The sequence below is a fragment of the Physella acuta genome, unplaced genomic scaffold (assembly GCF_028476545.2).
Source record: "Physella acuta isolate Inbredline_101_S28 unplaced genomic scaffold, ASM2847654v3 ptg000131l, whole genome shotgun sequence".
Lineage (NCBI taxonomy): Eukaryota > Metazoa > Mollusca > Gastropoda > Physidae > Physella > Physella acuta.
The window spans coordinates 991,576-1,016,672 of NW_026731650.1; the positions used below are offsets into that span (position 1 = coordinate 991,576).

At 41.5% G+C, this 25,097-nt stretch overlaps 2 protein-coding genes across 4 annotated transcripts; one reads left to right on the forward strand and one right to left on the reverse strand.

Annotated features, from left to right (window-relative positions):
• Positions 1–502: 502 nt before the first annotated feature.
• LOC131935110 (uncharacterized) lies at positions 503–3,834 on the forward strand. The gene is made up of 5 exons (XM_059291442.1): positions 503–544; positions 1,251–1,281; positions 1,547–1,684; positions 1,827–2,012; positions 2,395–3,834. Exons 1-5 carry the CDS (start codon positions 542–544, stop codon positions 2,490–2,492), a joined length of 456 nt encoding a protein of 151 aa, XP_059147425.1. The 5' UTR covers positions 503–541; the 3' UTR covers positions 2,493–3,834.
• Positions 3,835–11,302: 7,468 nt separating this feature from the next.
• LOC131935116 (uncharacterized) lies at positions 11,303–25,054 on the reverse strand. Of its 3 annotated transcripts, none has more exons than XM_059291451.1 (3): positions 24,931–25,054; positions 13,654–13,793; positions 11,303–13,462 (listed from the first exon to the last, which is right to left on the reverse strand). In XM_059291451.1, the coding sequence occupies exons 2-3, from the start codon at positions 13,660–13,662 to the stop codon at positions 11,894–11,896; spliced, it is 1,578 nt and encodes a 525-aa protein (XP_059147434.1). In that variant the 5' UTR covers positions 13,663–13,793; positions 24,931–25,054; the 3' UTR covers positions 11,303–11,893. The 3 variants fall into 3 exon arrangements, with proteins under 3 accessions (XP_059147434.1, XP_059147433.1, XP_059147435.1); XM_059291450.1 differs by lacking the exon at positions 24,931–25,054 and adding an exon at positions 24,330–24,453; XM_059291452.1 differs by lacking the exon at positions 24,931–25,054 and adding an exon at positions 14,357–14,426.
• Positions 25,055–25,097: the final 43 nt, after the last annotated feature.

Genomic DNA, 25,097 nt, shown 5'->3' on the forward strand with positions numbered 1-25,097 from the left:
TGACGTCATTTAGGGACGAACCAGTGTTTCTTCCAGACTTTTTTCTCCGGGGGGGGGGGGGGGCACTTGAAATTTTCGATGGGGCGGTAGACTTTCTTCGGGGGGCGGACACTGTTAAAAGTATATATTTTCTATATAAATTATATAAATTTCATTTTGTTCGGGGGGGGGGGGGGGGCGGTAAAAATTTTTCGGGGGGGGGGGGGGGTCAAAGCCCCCCCGAAGAGATGCCTGGAAGAAACTCTGGGACGAACCCTAAATGCACATCGAACACAACTACCGGGAAAAGGATGAGAGATGATACCAAGGCTAAATCTTGGTCCCCATACAAAAATAAAATGTTCGTTATTGTTGTTTCGTTTACGTTTGAATAATATCTTCAAACTAAATCCGATTTTAATTGAATAATCATTTTAAATTAATTAATATAGTCCTATTAAAAATATCGTTAGCAATAAATTTTAATATCAAATTAATTTTAAACATTTTTTTTTGTAGTTATCGGTTCAGATTGGCAATTGCATTGACTTTTAGTGGCAAAATGGTAGGTGATGTTTATTATTATTATTATAATTCATTTTGTTTTTTATTTTATTTGACGTTTAGGCTGATTAATTTTATTATTAAAAATATTATCTAACCAACTCTACTCTAATATAAGACTCGAGCTTTATGAGCCTTGGCAAGAACCATTACCAATGGTTATAATAATTTAAATAATGTGGGAGTTGGGAGTCTTTCTGGTAATCCATCGCTTTCTCATTCAGTCATTGTCAAGATTAGAATGTCAATAGATCTAGAATTAATAGAATCAAATAGAAGTTTCAAGTAGGCCTAGATCTATAATTTAATTTTACTGAATAAACAACTTAAACAAGATGGCTGATATAGTAAATGAGCATGATTGCATCTGATGAAAACATCACTCATTCACTGGTCTTCATTTATTACTGAAAAGTTTTAATTCAATTGTTTAAAAACAGTTAGGCCTACATAAATGAAACTCTGAAACATTTTTGTAAATTTCAAAAAATAAATATCCTAAAAATGTGAAAAAATTATTAAAATTTAAGGAGGCACCTGTTTTTCACATTAATAGTCTTGGCCGATTTTACGTACCTAAAATGATAGATTACCTTTTAAATAATATATTGTTGATACTAATGAGCCAATAGCTTGCTGATGTAAGATATGAAATATGAATACTTAGGCTGTTACTAGTAACTACACATTTTTTTTCCATTTAACAGGCACACTACTTCAGTGAAAACCAAATCGATGGTAATTTTAATTTAAAGCTGCCATTTATTTCTGTTTCATGCAGTGCACTAGAAATGATGATGGTCATAATCACATAATGTATCACTGTTACTTGATTTTCCACAATTTAATGTCCTAGATTTTTTTCAACCATATCCCATCCTACTTACTTTTATTCAACATTATCTCACTTATCCTATTTACTTTTTTTCAACAATTTGAACAATATACCAGCCTGTTCACTTTGAACATTATGATTTAATAATTTGGTTATTTTATTCTACAGCCTTTAAAGAATGTTTCTTTTTCCACGCAAGGAAAGGATACATTACAAATGAGGGAGACTTGTCTATAATTATACGCTCCTTAAACTACTGTGCCACTAAAGAAGAAATTTCTAAGTACTTTGCTAAAGCATCAGCTGGTAAGTTTACATTTCAGCTTTACCGTGTCAGTCTGTCATAAGTTCAGTTATTATATTACCTCACTCTTAGGTTTTATAGAAATTATTCATATTTTTTTATTGATATTGGAATTCAAATATTAGAAGTTGTTTTCTTCTAAAGCCGATGGACGAATTGACTTTGCATCTTTCCTGAATATAATGCATGACCACTCATTGGTGGAGAACAAGCAAAAAGAACTGAGAGCAGCTCTCAATGCCCAAGATAGAGGGAGAAGAGGCTACCTGAATGCATCGGAACTAAGACACATACTAACAAACATAGGGGAAAAGCTTAGCAGTAAGGAAGGTAAGAGACTAAAATGTTTGGTATAGCAACATCAAAATCTGTTAGGGTATATTTTTTAAATTATTATTTTTACTTTACTTTCCCTGAAAAATTTAATTGTTTGGTACTGTAATATAAACTTTACAAGGTTATATCTCACTCAATTAAAAACTAAGGAAAAGATGTAAATGTATTTCTGTTGATAAGTAAGACCCTGAAGGTTATAGAAAATAAAAAGAAAACACTCTTGTCCTAAATATTGGATGCTGCAGTAAATTAGGGCTATTGTTGTCAGCGTATCATTAGTTTTTCTTATCAAAGTGTAGCAACTTTATTGTGTTCTTACTTTTCTTATTCTGTTGTTTTATTGTCTAACTACTTGTGATGATACTCCCTTCACCAGTGGATTCCTTGTTTCGTGAAGCTGGGGTTCAAGCCTCTGGCCAGGTGAACATTGCCAGTTTTGTGGACACCATCATGACACCCCAAGCAGACTATTAGAGCTTGTAACAGACACAGTCAAGTATTCTTGTGTACCAAGATCCTTGTGACCTCAGAAATGTAGTTCACATTCTCTCTGTCTCTGCTTTTTTTATCTAGATTTTTTTAAAAGTTTCATTTTTTATTTGAAGTTTAGATATTCAGAATATCTTACCCTAATATGGTTGTGATAACAATTTTAAATTTCCAAATTTGATACTAAAGTTTTGAAGTACTGTATGTTTACTACTTGTACTGTACATAAAGACCTTAAAAATGTATTTATTGTGAATTACGAGACTCTACATATCTGTTGTTTTCTTCTACTTTTTATCACATATTGTACACATTGTGGATTACTTTCTCACTGACTTACTAAGTACCTTACATACTTACAAGCTTTTTCCATAGCAACATTCCTGTGGAATTTATATTTTTAGAACAATGGATTTTCCCATTCAACATTCCAGTAAAGGATTCAGTTGACAAAATGCAAATATCTCATGTTTTAGATATCCACCAACATTCCAGTAAAGTATTTTATATGACTACAGTTTAATTAAGACAGTTATAATATGGTTGTGAGTTGTTTCTTGTATACAGATGTCTATTTATATTAGACGTATTGGGTGCTGTTCACATATTTGTTCACCATGCTTATCACTACCCATATCTTAATGTATATTCTTCTTACATAAATTATTGGTAATTTAATCTAGCAAAGTGTCTTCCACACCTTATTGTGCACGTCAGCTATACTATAGTTGCAATTCTCTTCAAGAGTAGCATCCCTTTTATAAACTTACATAAGAAATAAAATTTGAGTTAAAAATTTCCTTGTAATTTGGTCTACAGATACTGAAAACTTGTATATCTCTTCACGTGTAATTTTTGTAATAATACTTAAAAAAAAAAACATAATTAAGATACATGTAAGCACTTGTTTTTTAAAAAAAAAATTAGAAAGTGTTTGTCTTTTAATAAATCTTAGACATTATCTTATTTGGGAGATGTATGTTTTCATTAGTGCCATGGTTAGCTCAATTGTTATTCTGATCAAATTTGTCAATTCAAGCATTTATATTATTAAGTCTTTTTATGTGTTATTTCCTTAACTAATTAAAAAAAAATTATATTTATTTCATGTGAAGTTAATGCTGGTTAATTATCTAACTTTTGTTTTATTTGGCTGTAATGAAAAAATATTCACATCTACTTATTTATTTCACTACAATTATGATTCCAGTTTTTTAATATTAATGTAAAAATGTATGTGGAGCCAGAACCAGAAAATTTATTCACCTTAAATTATTTATTATCTCATTATTTTATTATTATTAAAGCAAATAAATAAAACATCATACCCACATATTAAAAAATTGTTTTTACATATGTCATACATGAGTCATCCTCTAGACCAACCTGAGATCATCAGACCCTGACTCCTGCCAGACCCTGACTCCTGCCAGACCCTGACTCCTGTCAGACCCTGACTCCTGTCAGACCCTGACTCCTGCCAGAACCTGATTCCTGTCAGACCCTGACTCCTGTCAGAACCTGATTCCTGCCAGACCCTGACTCCTGTCAGATCCTGACTCCTGCCAGACCCTGACTCCTGCCAGACCCTGATTCCTGACAGACCCTGACTCCTGTCAGACCCTGACTCCTGCCAGACCCTGACTCCTGCCAGACCCTGACTCCTGACAGACCCTGACTCCTGTCAGACCCTGACTCCTGCCAGACCCTGACTCCTGCCAGACCCTGACTCCTGCCAGACCCTGACTCCTGCCAGACCCTGACTCCTGTCAGACCCTGACTCCTGTCAGAACCTGACTCCTGCCACCTCAACACTATCAGCAGGAGCACTCAGCTAAAAAAAATCTGGCGATTATTAATTTTCCACCTTTTAAAATTCCTGAGTCCTCGTCAGAAGTAAACGTGTTTTATAGTTCTGGCATGTTCTCAGTAGCTCTGAGCTATCTTCAAATATGATATTATTCATATCAGTTGTTTCATCATTATCTTAGGGGATTTGCCTGGTGCTTTAAAAATGGAACATGCAAAATGTCAAGCCTATTAAAAAAATAGTTTTTCTTTGCTAGATTTTTTCATAGCACAAGAGCAAAAACATCTAAGTTAAATTCTGGATATGTTATTAGTATACACATAGCTGTATTGTACAGCAAGATTATATGGTAGTGTAGCAAGATGATATGGTAGTGTAGCAAGATGATGTGGTAGTGTAGCAAGATGATGTGGTAGTGTAGCAAGATGATATGGTAGGGTAGTGTAGCAAGATGATATGGTAGTGTAGCAAGATGATAAGGTAGTGTAGCAAGATGATAAGGTAGTGATATGGTAGTGTAGCAAGATGATGTGGTAGTGTAGCAAGATGATATGGTAGTGTAGCAAGATGATATGGTAGTGTAGCAAGATGATATGGTAGTGTAGCAAGATGATAAGGTAGTGTAGCAAGATGATAAGGTAGTGATAGGGTAGGGTAGCAAGATGATATGGTAGTGTAGCAAGATGATGTGGTAGTGTAGCAAGATGATAAGGTAGTGTAGCAAGATGATGTGGTAGTGTAGCAAGATGATGTGGTAGTGTAGCAAGATGATGTGGTAGTGTAGCAAGATGATATGGTAGGGTAGTGTAGCAAGATGATATGGTAGTGTAGCAAGATGATATGGTAGTGTAGCAAGATGATAAGGTAGTGATAGGGTAGGGTAGCAAGATGATAAGGTAGTGTAGCAAGATGATATGGTAGGGTAGTGTAGCAAGATGATATGGTAGTGTAGCAAGATGATATGGTAGTGTAGCAAGATGATAAGGTAGTGATAGGGTAGGGTAGCAAGATGATATGGTAGTGTAGCAAGATGATATGGTAGTGTAGCAAGATGATATGGTAGTGTAGCAAGATGATGTGGTAGTGTAGCAAGATGATGTGGTAGTGTAGCAAGATGATATGGTAGGGTAGTGTAGCAAGATGATATGGTAGTGTAGCAAGATGATATGGCAGTGTAGCAAGATGATATGGTAGTGTAGCAAGATGATGTGGTAGTGTAGCAAGATGATGTGGTAGTGTAGCAAGATGGTAGGGTAGTGTAGCAAGATGATGTGGTAGTGTAGCAAGATGATATGGTAGTGTAGCAAGATGATGTGGTAGTGTAGCAAGATGATGTGGTAGTGTAGCAAGATGATATGGTAGTGTAGCAAGATGATGTGGTAGTGTAGCAAGATGATATGGTAGTGGTAGTGTAGCAAGATGATGTGGTAGTGTAGCAAGATGATATGGTAGTGGTAGTGTAGCAAGATGATATGGTAGTGTAGCAAGATGATAAGGTAGTGGTAGGGTAGGGTAGCAAGATGATATGGTAGTGTAGCAAGATAAGTGTAGATGCGTCAAAACTTGGGCAGGCTGTGTTCTTATTAGTTTTGGGGGAAAGGAAGGAGAAAAAAATGGTAGTCTGATGGCCAAGAAGACAGAATATATATTATATGTGTGTGTGTATATATATATATATATATATATATATATATATATATATATATATATATATATATATATATATACATATATATGCAAATATATATATAGAGAGGCATATAGATTTTTTTCGGGGAAGGGGGGTGACAACATTAGGTGCTGCACCGGCTGACATCCGACCTAGCGACGCCACTGGTCAGTGTTCCTGCAACTTGTCTATGTCAGTGTGAGTACTTAGTTTTGTTACGATGGAAACAATTTCTCTAGCAGGAACTGGCGCGGGTACCTACCCAGTTTTGTTACGATGGAAACAATTTCTCTAGCAGGAACTGGCGCGGGGTACCTACCCAGTTTTGTTACAATCAATTTCTCTAGCAGGAACTGGCGCGGGGTACCTACCCAGTTTTGTTACGATGGAAACAATTTCTCTAGCAGGAACTGGCGCGGGGTACCTACCCAGTTTTGTTACGATCAATTTCTCTAGCAGGAACTGGCGCGGGGTACCTACCCAGTTTTGTTACGATGGAAACAATTTCTCTAGCAGGAACTGGCGCGGGGTACCTACCCAGTTTTGTTACGATCAATTTCTCTAGCAGGAACTGGCGCGGGTACCTACCCAGTTTTGTTACGATCAATTTCTCTAGCAGGAACTGGCGCGGGGTACCTACCCAGTTTTGTTACGATCAATTTCTCTAGCAGGAACTGGCGCGGGGTACCTACCCAGTTTTGTTACGATGGAAACAATTTCTCTAGCAGGAACTGGCGCGGGTACCTACCCAGTTTTGTTACGATGGAAACAATTTCTCTAGCAGGAACTGGCGCGGGTACCTACCCAGTTTTGTTACGATCAATTTCTCTAGCAGGAACTGGCGCGGGGTACCTAGTACCTACCCAGTTTTGTTACGATGGAAACAATTTCTCTAGCAGGAACTGGCGCGGGGTACCTACCCAGTTTTGTTACTATGGAAACAATTTCTCTAGCAGGAACTGGCGCGGGGTACCTACCCAGTTTTGTTACGATGGAAACAATTTCTCTAGCAGTAGCAGGAACTGGCGCGGGGTACCTACCCAGTTTTGTTACGATTGAAACAATTTCTCTAGCAGGAACTGGCGCGGGGTACCTACCCAGTTTTGTTACGATTGAAACAATTTCTCTAGCAGGAACTGGCGCGGGGTACCTACCCAGTTTTGTTACGATGGAAACAATTTCTCTAGCAGTAGCAGGAACTGGCGCGGGGTACCTACCCAGTTTTGTTACGATTGAAACAATTTCTCTAGCAGGAACTGGCGCGGGGTACCTACCCAGTTTTGTTACGATGAAACAATTTCTCTAGCAGTAGCAGGAACTGGCGCGGGGTACCTACCCAGTTTTGTTACGATTGAAACAATTTCTCTAGCAGGAACTGGCGCGGGGTACCTACCCAGTTTTGTTACGATGAAACAATTTCTCTAGCAGTAGCAGGAACTGGCGCGGGGTACCTACCCAGTTTTGTTACGATTGAAACAATTTCTCTAGCAGGAACTGGCGCGGGGTACCTACCCAGTTTTGTTACGATCAATTTCTCTAGCAGGAACTGGCGCGGGGTACCTACCCAGTTTTGTTACGATCAATTTCTCTAGCAGGAACTGGCGCGGGGTACCTACCCAGTTTTGTTACGATGGAAAAAATTTCTCTAGCAGGAACTGGCGCGGGTACCTACCCAGTTTTGTTACGATCAATTTCTCTAGCAGGAACTGGCGCGGGGTACCTACCCAGTTTTGTTACGATGGAAACAATTTCTCTAGCAGGAACTGGCGCGGGGTACCTACCCAGTTTTGTTACGATCAATTTCTCTAGCAGGAACTGGCGCGGGTACCTACCCAGTTTTGTTACGATCAATTTCTCTAGCAGGAACTGGCGCGGGTACCTACCCAGTTTTGTTACAATGAAAACAATTTCTCTAGCAGGAACTGGCGCGGGTACCTACCCAGTTTTGTTACGATTGAAACAATTTCTCTAGCAGGAACTGGCGCGGGGTACCTACCCAGTTTTGTTACGATCAATTTCTCTAGCAGGAACTGGCGCGGGGTACCTACCCAGTTTTGTTACGATGGAAACAATTTCTCTAGCAGGAACTGGCGCGGGGTACCTACCCAGTTTTGTTACGATCAATTTCTCTAGCAGGAACTGGCGCGGGGTACCTACCCAGTTTTGTTACGATGGAAACAATTTCTCTAGCAGGAACTGGCGCGGGGTACCTACCCAGTTTTGTTACGATCAATTTCTCTAGCAGGAACTGGCGCGGGTACCTACCCAGTTTTGTTACGATCAATTTCTCTAGCAGGAACTGGCGCGGGTACCTACCCAGTTTTGTTACGATCAATTTCTCTAGCAGGAACTGGCGCGGGGTACCTACCCAGTTTTGTTACGATGGAAACAATTTCTCTAGCAGGAACTGGCGCGGGTACCTACCCAGTTTTGTTACGATGGAAACAATTTCTCTAGCAGGAACTGGCGCGGGGTACCTACCCAGTTTTGTTACGATCAATTTCTCTAGCAGGAACTGGCGCGGGTACCTACCCAGTTTTGTTACGATCAATTTCTCTAGCAGGAACTGGCGCGGGTACCTACCCAGTTTTGTTACGATCAATTTCTCTAGCAGGAACTGGCGCGGGTACCTACCCAGTTTTGTTACGATCAATTTCTCTAGCAGGAACTGGCGCGGGTACCTACCCAGTTTTGTTACGATCAATTTCTCTAGCAGGAACTGGCGCGGGTACCTACCCAGTTTTGTTACGATCAATTTCTCTAGCAGGAACTGGCGCGGGTACCTACCCAGTTTTGTTACGATGGAAACAATTTCTCTAGCAGGAACTGGCGCGGGGTACCTACCCAGTTTTGTTACGATCAATTTCTCTAGCAGGAACTGGCGCGGGTACCTACCCAGTTTTGTTACGATCAATTTCTCTAGCAGGAACTGGCGCGGGTACCTACCCAGTTTTGTTACGATCAATTTCTCTAGCAGGAACTGGCGCGGGTACCTACCCAGTTTTGTTACGATCAATTTCTCTAGCAGGAACTGGCGCGGGTACCTACCCAGTTTTGTTACGATCAATTTCTCTAACAGGAACTGGCGCGGGTACCTACCCAGTTTTGTTACGATCAATTTCTCTAGCAGGAACTGGCGCGGGTACCTACCCAGTTTTGTTACGATCAATTTCTCTAGCAGGAACTGGCGCGGGGTACCTACCCAGTTTTGTTACGATCAATTTCTCTAGCAGGAACTGGCGCGGGTACCTACCCAGTTTTGTTACGATCAATTTCTCTAGCAGGAACTGGCGCGGGTACCTACCCAGTTTTGTTACGATCAATTTCTCTAGCAGGAACTGGCGCGGGTACCTACCCAGTTTTGTTACGATCAATTTCTCTAGCAGGAACTGGCGCGGGTACCTACCCAGTTTTGTTACGATGGAAACAATTTCTCTAGCAGGAACTGGCGCGGGGTACCTACGGTGGAGTCTGGCGCTAGTGACGTCCAACAGCCGAGCCTGACCCACATAGATATTTTTGATGAGGGCAGCAATGTGAAGTGAGGCGAATAAAGAACATCTGGAAACACTTCTGCTGATAATGGCGGGAGGATGAGGGGGGGGGGGGGGGGGGGGGTGGTGGGATGTCTCGTTTTATGACGCGAGAGTTGGGTAACACAAGGATCTCGTCCGGCTGGTGGTTCACCGCTGGGGGGGGGGGGGGAAGCACGGATGTGACCCAGGAGTGTGGGGGTGTGACCCCCGTCTTTATGGTGTGAAAAATTACCACATAATTAGAAGGTGAAATTGTGTTTAAAGTTGGCGTTAATTGTCAGCCATACTTAAATGAACAAAACACGCTACGTTTTAGACGATCACCTTGAAATTGTATAGCCAGATACATATTTTTGATGACGTTTATTAAATAACCGGCAGCTAGGTAAAGCACGCGAGTGAGATTCAGTTTTTAATGCGAGAATAGAACAGGTGTGGGAGTGAGGGCAGGCTAAAAGCTCGGCTACCTGGTGTTGAGGCCTTCAAATAAAAGCTCGGAACCTATAGAATGCGCTATAGTATGTACATAGAATTAAATATGGCATACATTTTAAAACTCTGGGGCACTTTATTCAGCTAAGGCATGTCCGTGGGCTCGGGGGACTAGGCTAGATCAGTGGGGTGAGGCCGTGGTGCTAGTCCCCCAAGAGTCTCACGTACTACAAACTACTAAAATTTGACAATCTGCTATATGTCACTGTATGACCTCGTGGCCGAGTGAATTCAACACATATTCCTGCTGTTGGGTGTTCAGAACGCTGTGGTCAATGTAAAATTGTAAATATCTCTTTAATTTTTCCCTTACAGCCCCCCCCCCCCCCCCCAGAACGCTGTGGTCAATGTAAATATCTCTTTAATTTTTCCCTTACAGCCCCCCCCCCCCCCCAGCTGGGAAATCCCACGGAGTCTAATTTTACTTGATGGCACACAAATACTTGCTCAACTTGCGGATACACACTCGCACACGAAATTGCTCGACGATTATATTATCTCTCACCCCCCCCCCCCCACTCACCCCCACCCCGTACATACTTGTCCAGTGGGTTTCGTCTAATATTAACCTGCTCTGCCCTCCCTCCCCCCCCCCCCAAACCCGCTCCATTATCAAATCACAACTGATCTATGTTTGTAAGTGCTTGCACCTGTTGTTGAATTAGTGTGGTTCACAGCCTGGAAGGGGTGAGTTAGCTAGCGTGAAGTGGCGGGCCGTCTCAGTTGAACGATTCTTCCAGAAATTCTTTTCTTCTGGCACCGAGATGTAGGTCGGGCCGGGGGAGGGGGTGTGAGGGAGGTCTGTAGAGGATACAACTGGAAAATAAATACTCTTCGTGTACATGAGTGGATGGGAGCAAAGAATTGATATGTGGGTGGGGAGGGGGGGGTGTGTGTAAAAATTACGATTGGGAGAATAAGAAGAGTTCTGTTGTTTTTTTACCTTAACAAAAATAAAAAGCCAGATTTTTTTTACCAGGCAGTAAAGTTACGAAGGTAGAGCTAGGGTAAATCTGATGATAACCTTGTTTTTTATCTGACGCCGGGGGTTTCTAAATCACTCAGCGAGGTAGAACAGGGCTGGAAACAGGAGTGGAACTTGAAAAAATAACATTCAGTGTGTGTGGGGGGGGGGGGGGGATACGGACTGAGCCAGTCCACCCCTTATCTTAACCCTTGTATTTTGGAATAAATACTGACAGGGGCAATATGCCAAATCCCACTAAGTACCGAAAGTCATTGTTAGTTATTAGTACATACTAACAACAGTCAACTAAAATGTATTAAATTACGTTTAATTTTTTTTTAAAGTTGACATTTTAAAAAATACAAATAAGGGATGCATATTTGTTTCATGTTTTAAATTTTAAAACAAGTTGAAATAGATCTCCATCATCTGAAAATCTATAATTAGACCGCACAATGGCTGGCTTGTTTATTTTTATACATTTTTCTCCCCACGCGGCTTGCCAGGGTGGCTGTATAAAAACACAACTAACCCCAGTCTGGTAGAGACAGGCATAGACATTAATTGTAGTGAAGATTCCTATGTACACCTAGCGATTCATTGGGCAGATGAAGTAGAGTTAGGATGTTTCTTGACGTCGGCATGTGAAAGGATAGTGTGGTCAGCACTATGCCCAGCCGCCTTTACTTTCACCAACGTAAGTCAGGTACCCATTAGAGCTGGGTGGGCTTAGGGACATCTTAATAATACATTCTGCATTCTTTAAACACCTCTCAAAAACATGAGGCATAGATACACTCAATTTTAATTCACTGCTTTACACTTCATAAAACATAATTCGCCACAGAAAAACATTCAATCAACATTGAGCAGGTTAATGATTCACATACATAAATTTAAAAAAGCAACCGTTTATCCTTTGTATTGCAGAATTTCCCCATGATGCACCATGTAGATGGGCTGTGTGCTGTTGCTGATGTAGGAGGCGTGTTTACTAAAACCACTCATGCATATCACTAGCACGTCACACAGGCTTAAAATCAACTGGTCCAAAATGGCCGACTCAAAACCTGCGCACGCCGTGTGGTCCTTCCGCTGACGATCAATGTGCAGGATTTTCCCGCCATAGTCTATGAGGCGCTGGCCGAAGAACTGACGCGATTGGACACGGATATTCTCGTAGTCCGCGGCAACAAAAAAATAAGCGTTGCTCTGTTTGTCTTTGGACAGCATGAAGTTAAACAGCACGGGAATATCCGTCATCCTGAAGCCGTCTTTATACTCGTCCATTGGAATGGAGGGATTTTTTCCCATTCTAGCGTGGCCGCATACCAAAGGTGAATCGCCTACGTCATAAGTAGAGTTTGTCAAAGAACTGGTGTTGGCTTTTAGACCTTTTTTAAAAAGGAATTTAGAGCCCAGGATGTGTTCGAGGTGGCGTAGGAGTAGAGGCGTGGGTTGCATTAAATCCTGCCACGCCCACCGGAAGCGGTGTTTTCGAACAGCAATGCCGGTCCATTTGATCAGCTCACCGGCAAAGAGCGGGTTGAGTTTGAGCCTGTCGTAAAAGTCCGTGTTGGCCTTGATGTAGATGACCTTTTGGTTGAGCCGGGTGATCAGATCGGTGTTGACAATGTCGATCACAGCCGCATCCACCCCGATGGTGTTGAAGGTGGTCGAGTCGGTAGCGTCGAGCTCCCCCACGGCCGGCTCCCAAGGGACCTGGTTGGGCCGGTAGAAAAAGGACAGGTTGCAGGGCGTCTGCATGACGATGCGAAACTGGCGGTTGATGAGGCGGGACAGGATGTAGACAGAGACGATCCCTCGTTGTCTGTCCCCCCACCCCCCACACAGGCTTTCTGAGTCGCAGAGATAGACGAGATATCTGACCGGAAGTTGTGGTGGTAGGGATCTCACAGGGGGAGGGTAGAGCAGGGGTTTTGGCGTTTTCTTTAAGATGGGCTTCTTGGTCCCCTTAGGGTGGGTTTTTGTAGTTCTTGGGCTTGGGTGGTTATACGGAGTCGTTTTGTGTTGACTCATCAGATGTGTGAAGCGGCTTACAGCACCTAGGTCTGTGGCATTGAACTCTGCGACGTGTTGATTGGCTGGGGGAGCTTGTGGGAAGATTGCCGCGCTCTGGGCACCTGTCACTGTAGCCTGTCTGTTGCTGTTGTAGACCTGCGGCAGGTGGCTGTTGTAGACCTGCGGCAGGTGGCTGTTGTAGACCTGCGGCAGGTGGCTGTTGTAGACCTGCGGCAGGTGGCTGTTGTAGACCTGCGGCAGGTGGTTGTTGTAGACCTGCGGCAGGTGGCTGTTGTAGACCTGCGGCAGGTGGTTGTTGTAGATCTGCGGCAGGTGGTTGTTGTAGATCTGCAACACATCGGGCGCCTCCACGCGGGACTGTGAGACCAGGTACACCGCCATGCAGACCATGGCACAAGCCAGGAGAAGACAGAGTCTGAAGACCTTTCTGTTGGAGAGCTGGGGAGTGGGGGAGTTTATAATGATCAATTGTATCTGTGGGAGGGGGGGGGGAGTTTGTAATTTGTAATTTCAATTGTATGAAAAAAGCACCCCCCCTGAACAAAATGGAATTTATATAAAAAGAATATTTACTTCTAATAGTGACATTGACACCAAACCGACAAACAAACAAAAGTGCCAGAACTCACTAATCTCATTATTCAAGCGTCAGCAATTGAACAGCTTGTAGTGGGTCAAGGTGACCACATCTGGGCTCCGTCCTTGACCCCTGCCCAAGAGGCGGAGGTCCATCATGGCCTACCTCAACAGCATCACGTGATCTGTCAACCTGTGTGAAGAGAAAACTATTTTTGGTACCTAATTGTAAACCCTTGTTATAGTGCCTTACGTATATATATATATATATATATATATATATATATATATATATATATATATATATATATATATATATATATATATATATGTGTGTACATATGTACATATACATATGTGTGTGTGTGTGTTTAGAGAGAGACTTTTTTACCCCATCAAATCAAAAGCTTGCCTAGATCGCAGACTCTCGCGTGAGTACCATTTGCAGACTCACGTGTGGGTGAGGGATGAGTTGGCACATATCAGGCATCAATAACCAAATGTTATTACATCATTGTGTAATATTACATTACATGATGTCATGCTGACCTGGAATGTTACTGTTGCATCCCGTTTGTACCTGTATGTCACGCTGACCCCGACTCTACCTGTTATGTCATGTTGACCACCTCCCCCTCTCCCCCTCGTTAGACAATGGCAGCTCGGCTGGGTGACAAGGGCGTATGTTTGAACCAAGGTTTCCCGTCAGTCCTCCCACGTTACATCAAACTATAACTGGCGTGTTGTGCGACTTACACTATAACCTCTGTTGTCATGGTAATCATGGCGATCACCTTGACCCCGAAGTCCTGCCTTCCGGTTGACTACTTGTTTTTTTTTAGCGCAATTTCCATTCTGGAGAATTGCGTTTATTAACTCGTCATTTCTGGATGTATGAATGTATGAATGTATGAATGGATGGATGGATGGGTGGATGTGTGTCCGCAGCTTTAAGTCGTATCTCCTCCTCAACGAAGCGATATCGAGGACTAGTTCCAAAAGCAATTATGTTAAGCAAGTTACGAGGATGAACATAGGCCATAAAAATTCCGGGTTTCTTTCATGGATTTCCCGGAAAAGCCAAAAAACCTCGAAAAAATTCAGTTTTTGGCCCATATCTCGGCAACCAGACCACTTAGCGACTTGAAACATTTACCAATCGATTCCTGCCATAATTTAGAACAATATCGCCGAAGAAAGTTTTCAAAAACATCCTTTCGTTCGGTCACAAAAAAGTTTTTTTAATTAATTAAAATTTGGACCGAATTAGTAGGCGTTTATCAAACCACACCACACGCGTCATCACGTTCAATAGCTGCGCCATCACGTTCAATGGCTGCGTCATCACGTTCAGTAGCTAGGCGCGCAATGGTTTTTAGTCATGTAACTCTATTGTAAATAAAACATGTCAAATACTGAAAAAAAATTAATAAAAAACGTTTTAATAACTAACCAATGGTTTTACTAACACTGCTCTTGATTTACGCTACGACAGAGCTATTTTTAGATAACATAAGGAAATTGCGCTAAAATTGTCACTAGACTTTTTAATTACCTTGTTTCAAACAATAACCAATGAAGACGTCTGCTGTCGGTCAGGATTTATTTGTCCTACAAAACTGAAGATTCCGTTTATTTGGTCTCTGGTAGCAGTTTCCGTTCTTTGCACAAATAAAAATCCCCTAATGTTTCAATGTGTTTTTACAACTAGGCCTAAAATGGAGGGCTTTCAAGAGGATAAAAATAAAACAATGTAAATTATCGCCAAAATACAACCCGCAGACGTTAAAATAACACCCAATGTCAGATGTTTCCACCCCCCCCCCTTCCAACGTATGCCAAGTACCACACACCAGCCAAAAAACTAACCGAGTTGTTTGTGTGTGGAAAAACTAGAGGCAACCTGGCATAATCATTTAAAAAAAACAAAACGCTGAATCCACTCATTTCAAGCGTGAGGTGCACATCATACGGTGTAAATATATAGGCCCTATATATATATATATATATATATATATATATATATATATATATATATATATATATATATATATATATATATATATATATATATATATATATATATACGAAAACTCGTGCTACGCTAGTGTCAGTGTTTAAGTGCACTATTTGGAGGACAAAAGAAAAAGCTCCAGAAAGACAACACTTCAGATTTGTGAATCTTGGAAATTAATGTTCATTTCACATGAGATATTTCAAGACAAAATTTGAGAGAAAAAAATTGCAGGATTGGCAAACCACCACGGACCACACGCGGAAATAGACACCCTACTTCAAAGTTTTTTCTACCGAGTACGCTGGTCCAAAACGGGTAGCTTTACGTACGTGTTTATGCTGCCATGGACTCACCGACCGCACCGGGTGACACCATTTAGGGGGTGACACCAAGACAAAAAATTGAAAAATGTATAGTAGAAAAATGGTTTTCGCCAGTTTAATTAATGATTAATTAGAGTTAAATGTCCTATTTAGTGTAAATAAAAGATTCCGATACGGGGAAGGGGGTGACACCTGGACGTAAACGTGCCAATTTTAGAGAAAACAATTTTACATATAGCTGTATTACATAAAACTATATATATATATATATATATATATATATATATATATATATATATATATATATATATATATATATATATATATAAACTGATACTTTTTAGCTGGGTGGGGAGTGACACCATTAGGTGCCGCCCGGGTGACACCCGACCTAGCGACGCCACTGGTTTTACGTATATGTATAAGTTACATCTAAAGCCAACACTGAGTACAATGGTTTACCTACTGAACTTGACAGCTGGTTCAAACTTTCACGGATATCCACCAACGCGAGTTAGTGTTTACTAATAAAGTACAATAACACTAGATTAACCTTTAACCTCAATCTTGAACAATAACACACGATTTACCTTAAGTCAAGCTTTTAGAAAACATGAACGTACATCTGTGCCGTTCGTGCGGCCATTACGACGGTCAAACACCAAGAACTAACTGAACTGCTACACATCTGCCGTGCACAACTGAAAACAAAGTTCAAACCCTGGGGTGCAGAATGACCAACGGGTCACTAGGTCCAAAAAAGAGAACGAGAAAAGTCAAGTAGATTTTCATCGACTTCAGGTTTGTGATTCGATATTCGTCCATGTAATACAAGATTTTTTTTTTCACTTCGGTTTTCGTCGGAATTCTTCAACTTGGGAAAGGGTTAACAACACGATAAACTCTGGTCAGGCATTTTTGTCAGGGGTGGTGGAGGGACAGTGGGGGTCAGGTACAGGCGATGGTGGAGGGGACACTGGGGGTCAAGTACAGGGGATGGTGGGGAAGGGGGGGGACAGTGGGGGTCAGGTACAGGGGATGGTGGGGGGACGACACTGGGGGTCAGGTACTGGGGAGGGGGGGGGACAGTGGGGGTCGGGTACAGGGGCTGGTGGGGGGACACTGGGGGTCGGGTACAGGGGCTGGTGGGGGGACACTGGGGGTCGGGTACAGGGGCTGGTGGGGGGACACTGGGGGTCGGGTACAGGGGCTGGTGGGGGGACACTGGGGGTCAGGTACGGGGGATGGTGGGGGGACACTGGGGGTCGGGTACAGGGGCTGGTGGGGGGACACTGGGGGTCGGGTACAGGGGATGGTGGGGGGACACTGGGGGTCGGTTACAGCGGATGTGGAGGGACACTAGACAGATGTGTTTGGCCGCGTCTACTTCCCTAAACAAAAATGGCCGTCGATGTTGTGGGTAAATATTTAGACGTGACAAAACACATCCGTGAGCAGCAGACGTGTTCCATTGGAGGTCAAAGGGCAACAAGAAGCAGGTATTGGTTGGAAACAGCATAGGAGAGGGGGGAAAATGGAACCACACGAACACCAAGCAATAGACACAATAGGATAATAAAATAATATGTAGTGGAATGGGGCAGATTATTTTCTGGGGGGGGGGTCTACTCTGGCAAAAGTATATTTCCTATAACAATTACATTTCGTCCGTCGTGGGGGGGGGGGGGGGTGCGATAGACTTTCTTCGGAAGGGGGCGGTAGACTTTCTTCGGGAGGGGGGGGGGGCAGAGCCCAACCGAAGAGATGCATGGAAGAAAGTCTGGTGGAATGGAGCAGATCCTATATATTTGGCATGACGTTTTATGATACAGTTACATCTATAGGCAGCGGTGCGCTACAAACTCTATGTATTTACAATTAATAACTTTCGAATGTAAACTGTATATCGCTTCCCCAGAACCAGATTGTTTGCAAAGCAGTTTTAAATAATCCGGGAGTGATCTTCCCTAAACTTTCTCGAATATTCTTAAATAACACTACCGGGGGATGGCAACTCGGGATATAGGCATGATTTTTAATCCATTTCAAATTACTTAAACTTTTTAAAATAAAATCTCGTAGAAAAAAGAATTGTGTACCAAGTGAACACCAAACAAACTGTTTGTAATAGTGCGGTCTATTATTAGTACTTTATAAATTCATGTGCTTTTTTTTAAGAATTCGGAAATAGCGTAAATTACTACTTTCTGTAAACGGAAATTACTCAAAATTTGACAGAAGGCAGAGAATCAGATCGTTTGCTTGTATGTGAAATTTCGTTTATCTATGTGAAACAGTACTCAAGTTAAATGCTGTTGAAAAACCAAAAGTAAAATAAGCTCCACTTCCGGTTACCGGAAATCGCTATAAAGCTGATACAGAACTACAAATTTGATATAACACTTTTATATGAAATTTCATCAACCTAGCTGTAACGGAACTCAAGTTATCGTGTTCACAGACATACACACACACATACATACAGACATACGGACAAAATTTAAAAACTATGTTTTTCCGACACAGGTAGGTGTAAAACGATTTTTTGCACGCTTACAATACTTCCTCTATACTTCGTATACGAGAAAGTAAAAACTGACTGGTCGTAGTTTCTTTGTTCTGATTTCTGGCCGATAACCTTGTTCTATTCCTTTTTATTCCTACAAACAGTGACTGATGACTGTGGGGGGGGGGGGGGGGGGGGGGGGGGGGGGAAGAGAAAGTCAGCTCATACCGGAAGTGGTGAAGAATGGGAATAACCAGGTTGTTGGTAAACGGAGGTCAACACCTGGGCCGCTTGCCAGGGGCGTAGCCAGGGGGGGGGGGCGGGGGGTGCGGACCGCACCGGGTGACACCATTTAGGGGGGTGACACCAAGGCAAAAAATAGCAAAATATATAGAGAAAAACTTGAGGGGGGGGTGTGCAAATCGAAAGTTTTAGGGGGGGGGGTGCAAATCGTAAACTTGAGGGGGGGGTGCAAATCGAAAGTTTGAGGGGGGGGTGCAAATCGTAAACTTGAGGGGGGGTGCAAATCGAAAGTTTGAGGGGGGGGGGTGCAAATCGAAAATTTGAAAGTTTGTCCCCGGGAAGGGTCGCTACGCCTCTGGAGGGTGACACCATTAAGTGCCGCACCGGGTGACACCCGACCTCGCTACGCCACTGCCGCTTGCTAATAGCTGGCCGTCCAATTTATGGGCCTCATGTGCCACGTTGGCCGTCTAGTTTAGGGCACAAATAAGTAGGCTACATACATGTGCCACGTTGGCCATCCAGTTGGTGGGCACAAACTAGTAATTTACACTTGCCAAGTTGGCCGTCCAAATATCTAGCACCGTACAGAATGTGTCTGAGTGATAAAACTAAAACGACGTCTATGTTCATCGAGTTCATCATCCCACGGACATGATTTAGCTCGTGACGAGTACACAAAGACCAGTGACGAATACACAGACAAGACAGAGGCACGTGGTGTATCCACACGTGCAGGCCGAATGGTCCCAATTTACGCTACGAACCGGAAGTTTACATGTAGAGCACTCAGTCTAGGCTAGACAGCGAGTATACATACATTCGTCTATAGGTCAGGTCATACCTATCATAGCTCGAGAAGTTGATGCGTCTAAACCCCTCGACGTCCGTTACCCTCATCAGACCGAACCACCACCACCCCTTCCCTACAGGTAGTACATGACGACATGGGAGGACCTAATCCCGTTAATTGTGTAGTACAGCGGCAGAGGCGTAGCTAGGGGGGGGCGGGGGGGGGGGCGGCCGCCCCGGGCGCCGACCCTAGGGGGGCGCCAAAAGGGGTGGAAAAAAATTTTTAAAGCTGATTTTATGCTGCAGTTTTGAATTATAAACAGTCTAAGTTAAAAAATGTTATGACTACAAGCTTTTACATACTGGTTTAACTGTTTTCAACCTTGAAAATTAACTGTAAAACGTATACTCTTAAGAAGCAGTGACCGGCAAAACCGCTTTCCAGCTTTTCCTAGATGGGGGGCGGGGGGGGGGCGCTTTTTCGAGACTAAAATCGGAAGAATTTACACTATATTGGTGAGTCGATACACGTTACCACTTATAAAAACAACCAATTGTATTAAAACAGTTTGTTAAGCCGTAAAATACGTTAGTGACTTTGATTAAGATGGTGCAGGGGGGGGGGGGGGCGCTGTTAGACTAAAATCGCAAAATTACACTGGATTTTGAGAAAACAACCTTTAGCGATTAGAAAAGCAACTAATTTTACTAAAGTGCATTGTAAAATTGTGTGACATTTTTAGCGCAATTTCCATTCTGGAGAATTGCGTTTATTAACGCGTCATTTCTGGGAATGGATGGATGGATGGATGAATGAATGTATGGATGAATGTGTGTCCGGGCTTTAAGTCGTATCTCCTCCTCAACGAAGCAATATCGATGACTAGTTCCAAAAGCAATTATGTTAAGCAAGTTACGAGAATGAGCATAGGCCATAAAAATTCCGGGTTTCTTTCATGTATTTCCCGGAAAATCCAAAAAACCTCGAAAAAATGCAGTTTTTGGCCCATATCTCGGCAACCAGACGACTTAGCGACTTGAAACATGTACCAATCGATTCCTGCCATAATTTAGAACAATATTGCCGAAGAAAGTTTTCAAAAATATCCTCTCGTTTAGTCACAAATTTTAAAATTACATAAACACCTACAAACCGATCGTTCTTCTAGCTTGAACGCATCCCAGCATTATACGTCAGAGCTATTTTTAGATAACATAAGGAAATTGCGCATAAATGTCACTAGACTTTTTAATTAACTTGTTTTAAAAGTTAGAAAGCTAGTTACGTTAACCCGCTCTACAAACTTTGTCGAAGATGGTTGGGAGGTGTGCGGGGGGGGGGGGGGGGGCTCTTTTGTCGCGAACAAGAGCTAAAAACATAAGTATATTGTACAGAATAGGTCTTTTCTTTTTTGTTTCATAACAAGTCCTAATACTGCAATTTTCATTTAGTTAAGGCCACTAAGGCTACTAAACAATGTAAAAATGGTACAACACCACAACAGGCGATGATGCTTTGTTACTTTGTTCAACCTAACTGATAATATAAAACTATAATATACTATTATCGAAATTGTTCTAAAGACACAACCAAAAGTAGACCAAAAGCTTGCATCTTATACAAACTACATACTAAAGCAGTGATTCTTAATCTTTTTGGAGGTACCGAACCCTACCAGTTTCATATGTGCCTTCGCCGAATCCTTCTTAATAACTTTAGGGTCAACATTGACAAAATCTGAGCGTGAATCATATGTGGGGTGTGTGTCTTGACCTCCGCCGAAGCTCTGAGACTTACATACCGAACTCTTGGGTTCGATCGAACCCAAGTTTAGAACAACTACTCTAAGCTCGTTTGGATTTCCTTCTTTTTTTTTTGTTTCGGTTTCCTAAGGAGCATAGGCGTAGGCAACACTTCGTCAACTCACTTGATTTTTATGAAGATAGAATAGAACCCTAGTTCAAACGATTTTCTTCAGGCATTTTTTGTGTCTCCTTCTCTTCCTCTTTCGCCGTGGACTTTACACCAGCACCTACTTAGAGTTGTTCTTTACTGTATTTCTGATATTGTGCGCTAGCCACCACTTTTTCCATGCTCTTATTTCATTCTCCACTGTCTGTAATCTAGCTGCGAGCCATACAGTAAAAGAGACTTCACATTTAGCTATAGATCCTGACTGAATTTTTTTGACAATGCACTTGAATTCCACATTGTCTTAGAGTGTTAAAACGCGTTTAATTGCTGCTGATATAATCAGGACGTCATGGGCGGTGCCACTATCATTAAACTGGCCATTACTGCTTCTTCAACCAGTACAATTAGTTCTGTATTTGTTGTTTACTGTGGACGAGAAGGCAGCGCACATCTGATAAATCCAAGACTTCGGGCTGTTAACAGCCGTTGGATTTCAGTTTGTTTCCTCTAGCTTGTTTTGTTATTCCATCAACTAGTCAACGAAATACCCATGTCGTATTCCAATGCGATCAATAAATGTTTCTGTTAAGTTGCTCGTGTATGTCACTTGTATGACCTTATTCTAACAAACTTATAATCCAACTATGTACCATATCACAACAGAGATCGTTGCAAAAATAGAACATAAAAGCTGGTCTAAACAAATTAGAGCGTGCTACAAACCACCCTCTAACTCAGATCAGGCTTTTTTTCTGACATTTCTAATCTTTTGTAAAAGGAAAACGCATCTTAATGGGAATTTAATAAAGTTTTAATGAACGAAAATCATACACTGTAATTACTAAACCTTCACCGGACTGTCGCACACACGCTAATACACACACACATACACGCTTACTTATACACGCTTATACACACATTTACGCTTACACTCACACACGCTTACACACACACGATTATATACACACACACATATATATATATATATATATATATATATATATATATATATATATATATATATATATATATAAGCGGGGGGGGGGGGCAAATTGAAAGTTCGCCCCGGGCGCCGGGAAGGGTCGCTACGCCTCTGTACAGCGGGTATCCGTTGTGTAGTTTATGCCAGTCTGGTCGTGGTAAACATTCCTGTGGTCCTGCATTGGTCCCTACTCATGTTGTTATGATCTGGTCCTTGTATTTAAATTGTCCTGTCCTGGTCCCAATAAACACTAGTCCATATAAACCAACACAAAATATTGCCGTCTTGCCTACTATGTTAGCCTATTGCCGTCTTGCCCTAATTTGTTAGCTATTGCTGCCTTGCCTATTGTGTTGGCCTATTGCCTACTGTGTTGGCCTATTGTCACCACCATAAGTTTCCGTTGCCTCCTGCCACCTAGATCTTATCATGTCCACGTGACCCCCCAAAAAACACGGCGTAAAAAAGTTGATTGAAGCTGAAGCAGTTTTCCCGGTTCATCTGTGTATCAGAGATGAGCTGTTACTTGTCTACTCACTGTAGGCTATCGCGCGCCAACACACACGCGCGGTGACCTACTTCAGCACTACACGGAAGCTAGCACCAAGTTTTGTGCCAGAGAAAATCGCCGACACGATAAATCGCCGGACCTCGCAGCCTCCCTACACACCACGGTGTGTTTAGTCCAGCTGTTGTTGGGTCGTGTTAGACAGTCCATGTGTAGGCTTGATTAGAGGGCAGTCAGTCTGACCATTAAAACATGGGGTTTCAGTAATTAAGTAACTCAGCACCCTTGGATATTTTTCCTCACAAAACTCGCCAATAGAATCGCCTCATAGTGAAGTTTTCGATGAAACTTTGAAACGGCTGCCCAGTACCACTTAGCTCTAGTTTAAGTTAAACTTAAAACATAGATGGATCGATTTAGTGGCGAATCAACACTCAGTTTGGTTTTGATGCCTACTTGAAACGTTTGAAAATCTCAAAAAAGTTTATTGCCAATTAATGCCAATTAACTATATAAATTAGTTTTATGGAGCAAAAGGTTTGACTACCAACAATAAAAAAATAATGAGTACAAATCACACCTAGGACTATTATACGCCTGTGTCTATATCACTATTTTACACCCACCCGCATATCGCTATAAAAAATGTGATAATTTAAATTGATGTTGCTTTTGTGAGGGGCTCTCCATATGTGACGTCACCTTCTGAGTTTTACGAAAATCTTTGTTATGGTGGGTGGCGTAGTATAGTTTTTGCTTTTCTAAAATATTGATTTTCGTTAACTCTGAAAACAGGGTAAGAGAGGGGGTGTATAGTTCTGAGTCTTAACTTTTTGTATCAACCGCAGGAGGGGAGGGGGGGAGGGGGGGGGGACGACAGTCTAAATTATCGTGGGCTATAGAAAACCTCAAAGTAAGACTGCGTGAGGAATGTGGATACATTAAAAACGTGTCTCCTCCGTTCAATATTTAAATATCATTTAATTAGCGCGATTTATTTATTTCTCTTCATTAACTGACATGACGTTCATAAAGCAAATTAGAAGTCTAATTGGTAGTAATTACACTAAATGACGCTCCTAAAAATATTAGTGTTTTGAAAAAGTCTACCCATCCAGACAAAAAACGCTAAAAAAATAGGGCTTTCTCTGCCGATATATTACACACTCATTTTCTAAATATTGAATAAAAATTATTACAATATGTATACAATTTCTGAAAATCAATTGATGTAATTTATGCCAGTCCGGTCCTAATAAACATTCCTGTGTGTTCCTGCAGTGGTCCCTATTTATGTCCTTATATTGGCTGTATCCATGTAATTAGACCAATTAAAATTAATTGAACAAAGAGCAGATTTTCAAGACTTCCCAAACCCTCATCTCTTCTTTCTTCCAAAGAAAAATTAATGAACACTAAATTTAAGCGTAATTAATTGCTTACCTTGTGCTCAGTTAATCATCCCCTCATTTGCCCCTCATTTTAACGTTTAAAATTCACATTTTCTCGCACACACTACATCTTATCCATGTGTTTGCCCACGTATTTTTAGCTAAACATTGGTACTCAAAGCTCCAAGTAGTCGGGTAGCCAGATCAAATTTCTGCCGTTTTTTGTCAGAAATATTCAAAACGAACCCCCCCCCCCAACTTTTCTGTTTTCAATTACTCCATTTAATTAACGATTTTGTAATATTCCTAAAAAAGTAAATACTGGTTATTGTGTGATTATTATGTATGATGTGTTATTCGTTTTTGCTAGGCACTGCCATTATTTGATTGCAATATGTTTAACACTAACTAGGATGTGATCTTTCTTGACATCACATGGCCTACACAAACTACCTTAAAATTTGTTGAGTAGTACTCCCTATTACTCATTAGGTATTAGCGTACTTTATATTCACATCGCTATCTTTAACAGTTTTGCTATTTTTTTTTAAATACATAGAAGATTATTAATTTATTCAAAATAGCCAAAATACCTCGCAAGCAAATATATAATGTGCAAAAATGGGTAAGCAGAAATAAAAAGCGATACCTACTTGCACACACTGTTTTGTCTTACTATTATTTAGTCGAGGCTGTGCTTTAAAACATATTTTTCAAATCACATATAGTAACCACGAATGAAAATCACAAGGGAAAAAATGTTAACGTTGAAGGGAGATGTGAAACATAAATATATGCTGATTTTAAAATGCCAAAATGG

Coding starts and splice junctions, on each gene's coding strand:
- LOC131935110 (XM_059291442.1), top strand. Junction 1,685..1,826: donor CTTTGCTAAAGCATCAGCTG/GTAAGTTTACAT, acceptor TTTCTTCTAAAG/CCGATGGACGAATTGACTTT. Junction 2,013..2,394: donor AAAGCTTAGCAGTAAGGAAG/GTAAGAGACTAA, acceptor TCCCTTCACCAG/TGGATTCCTTGTTTCGTGAA.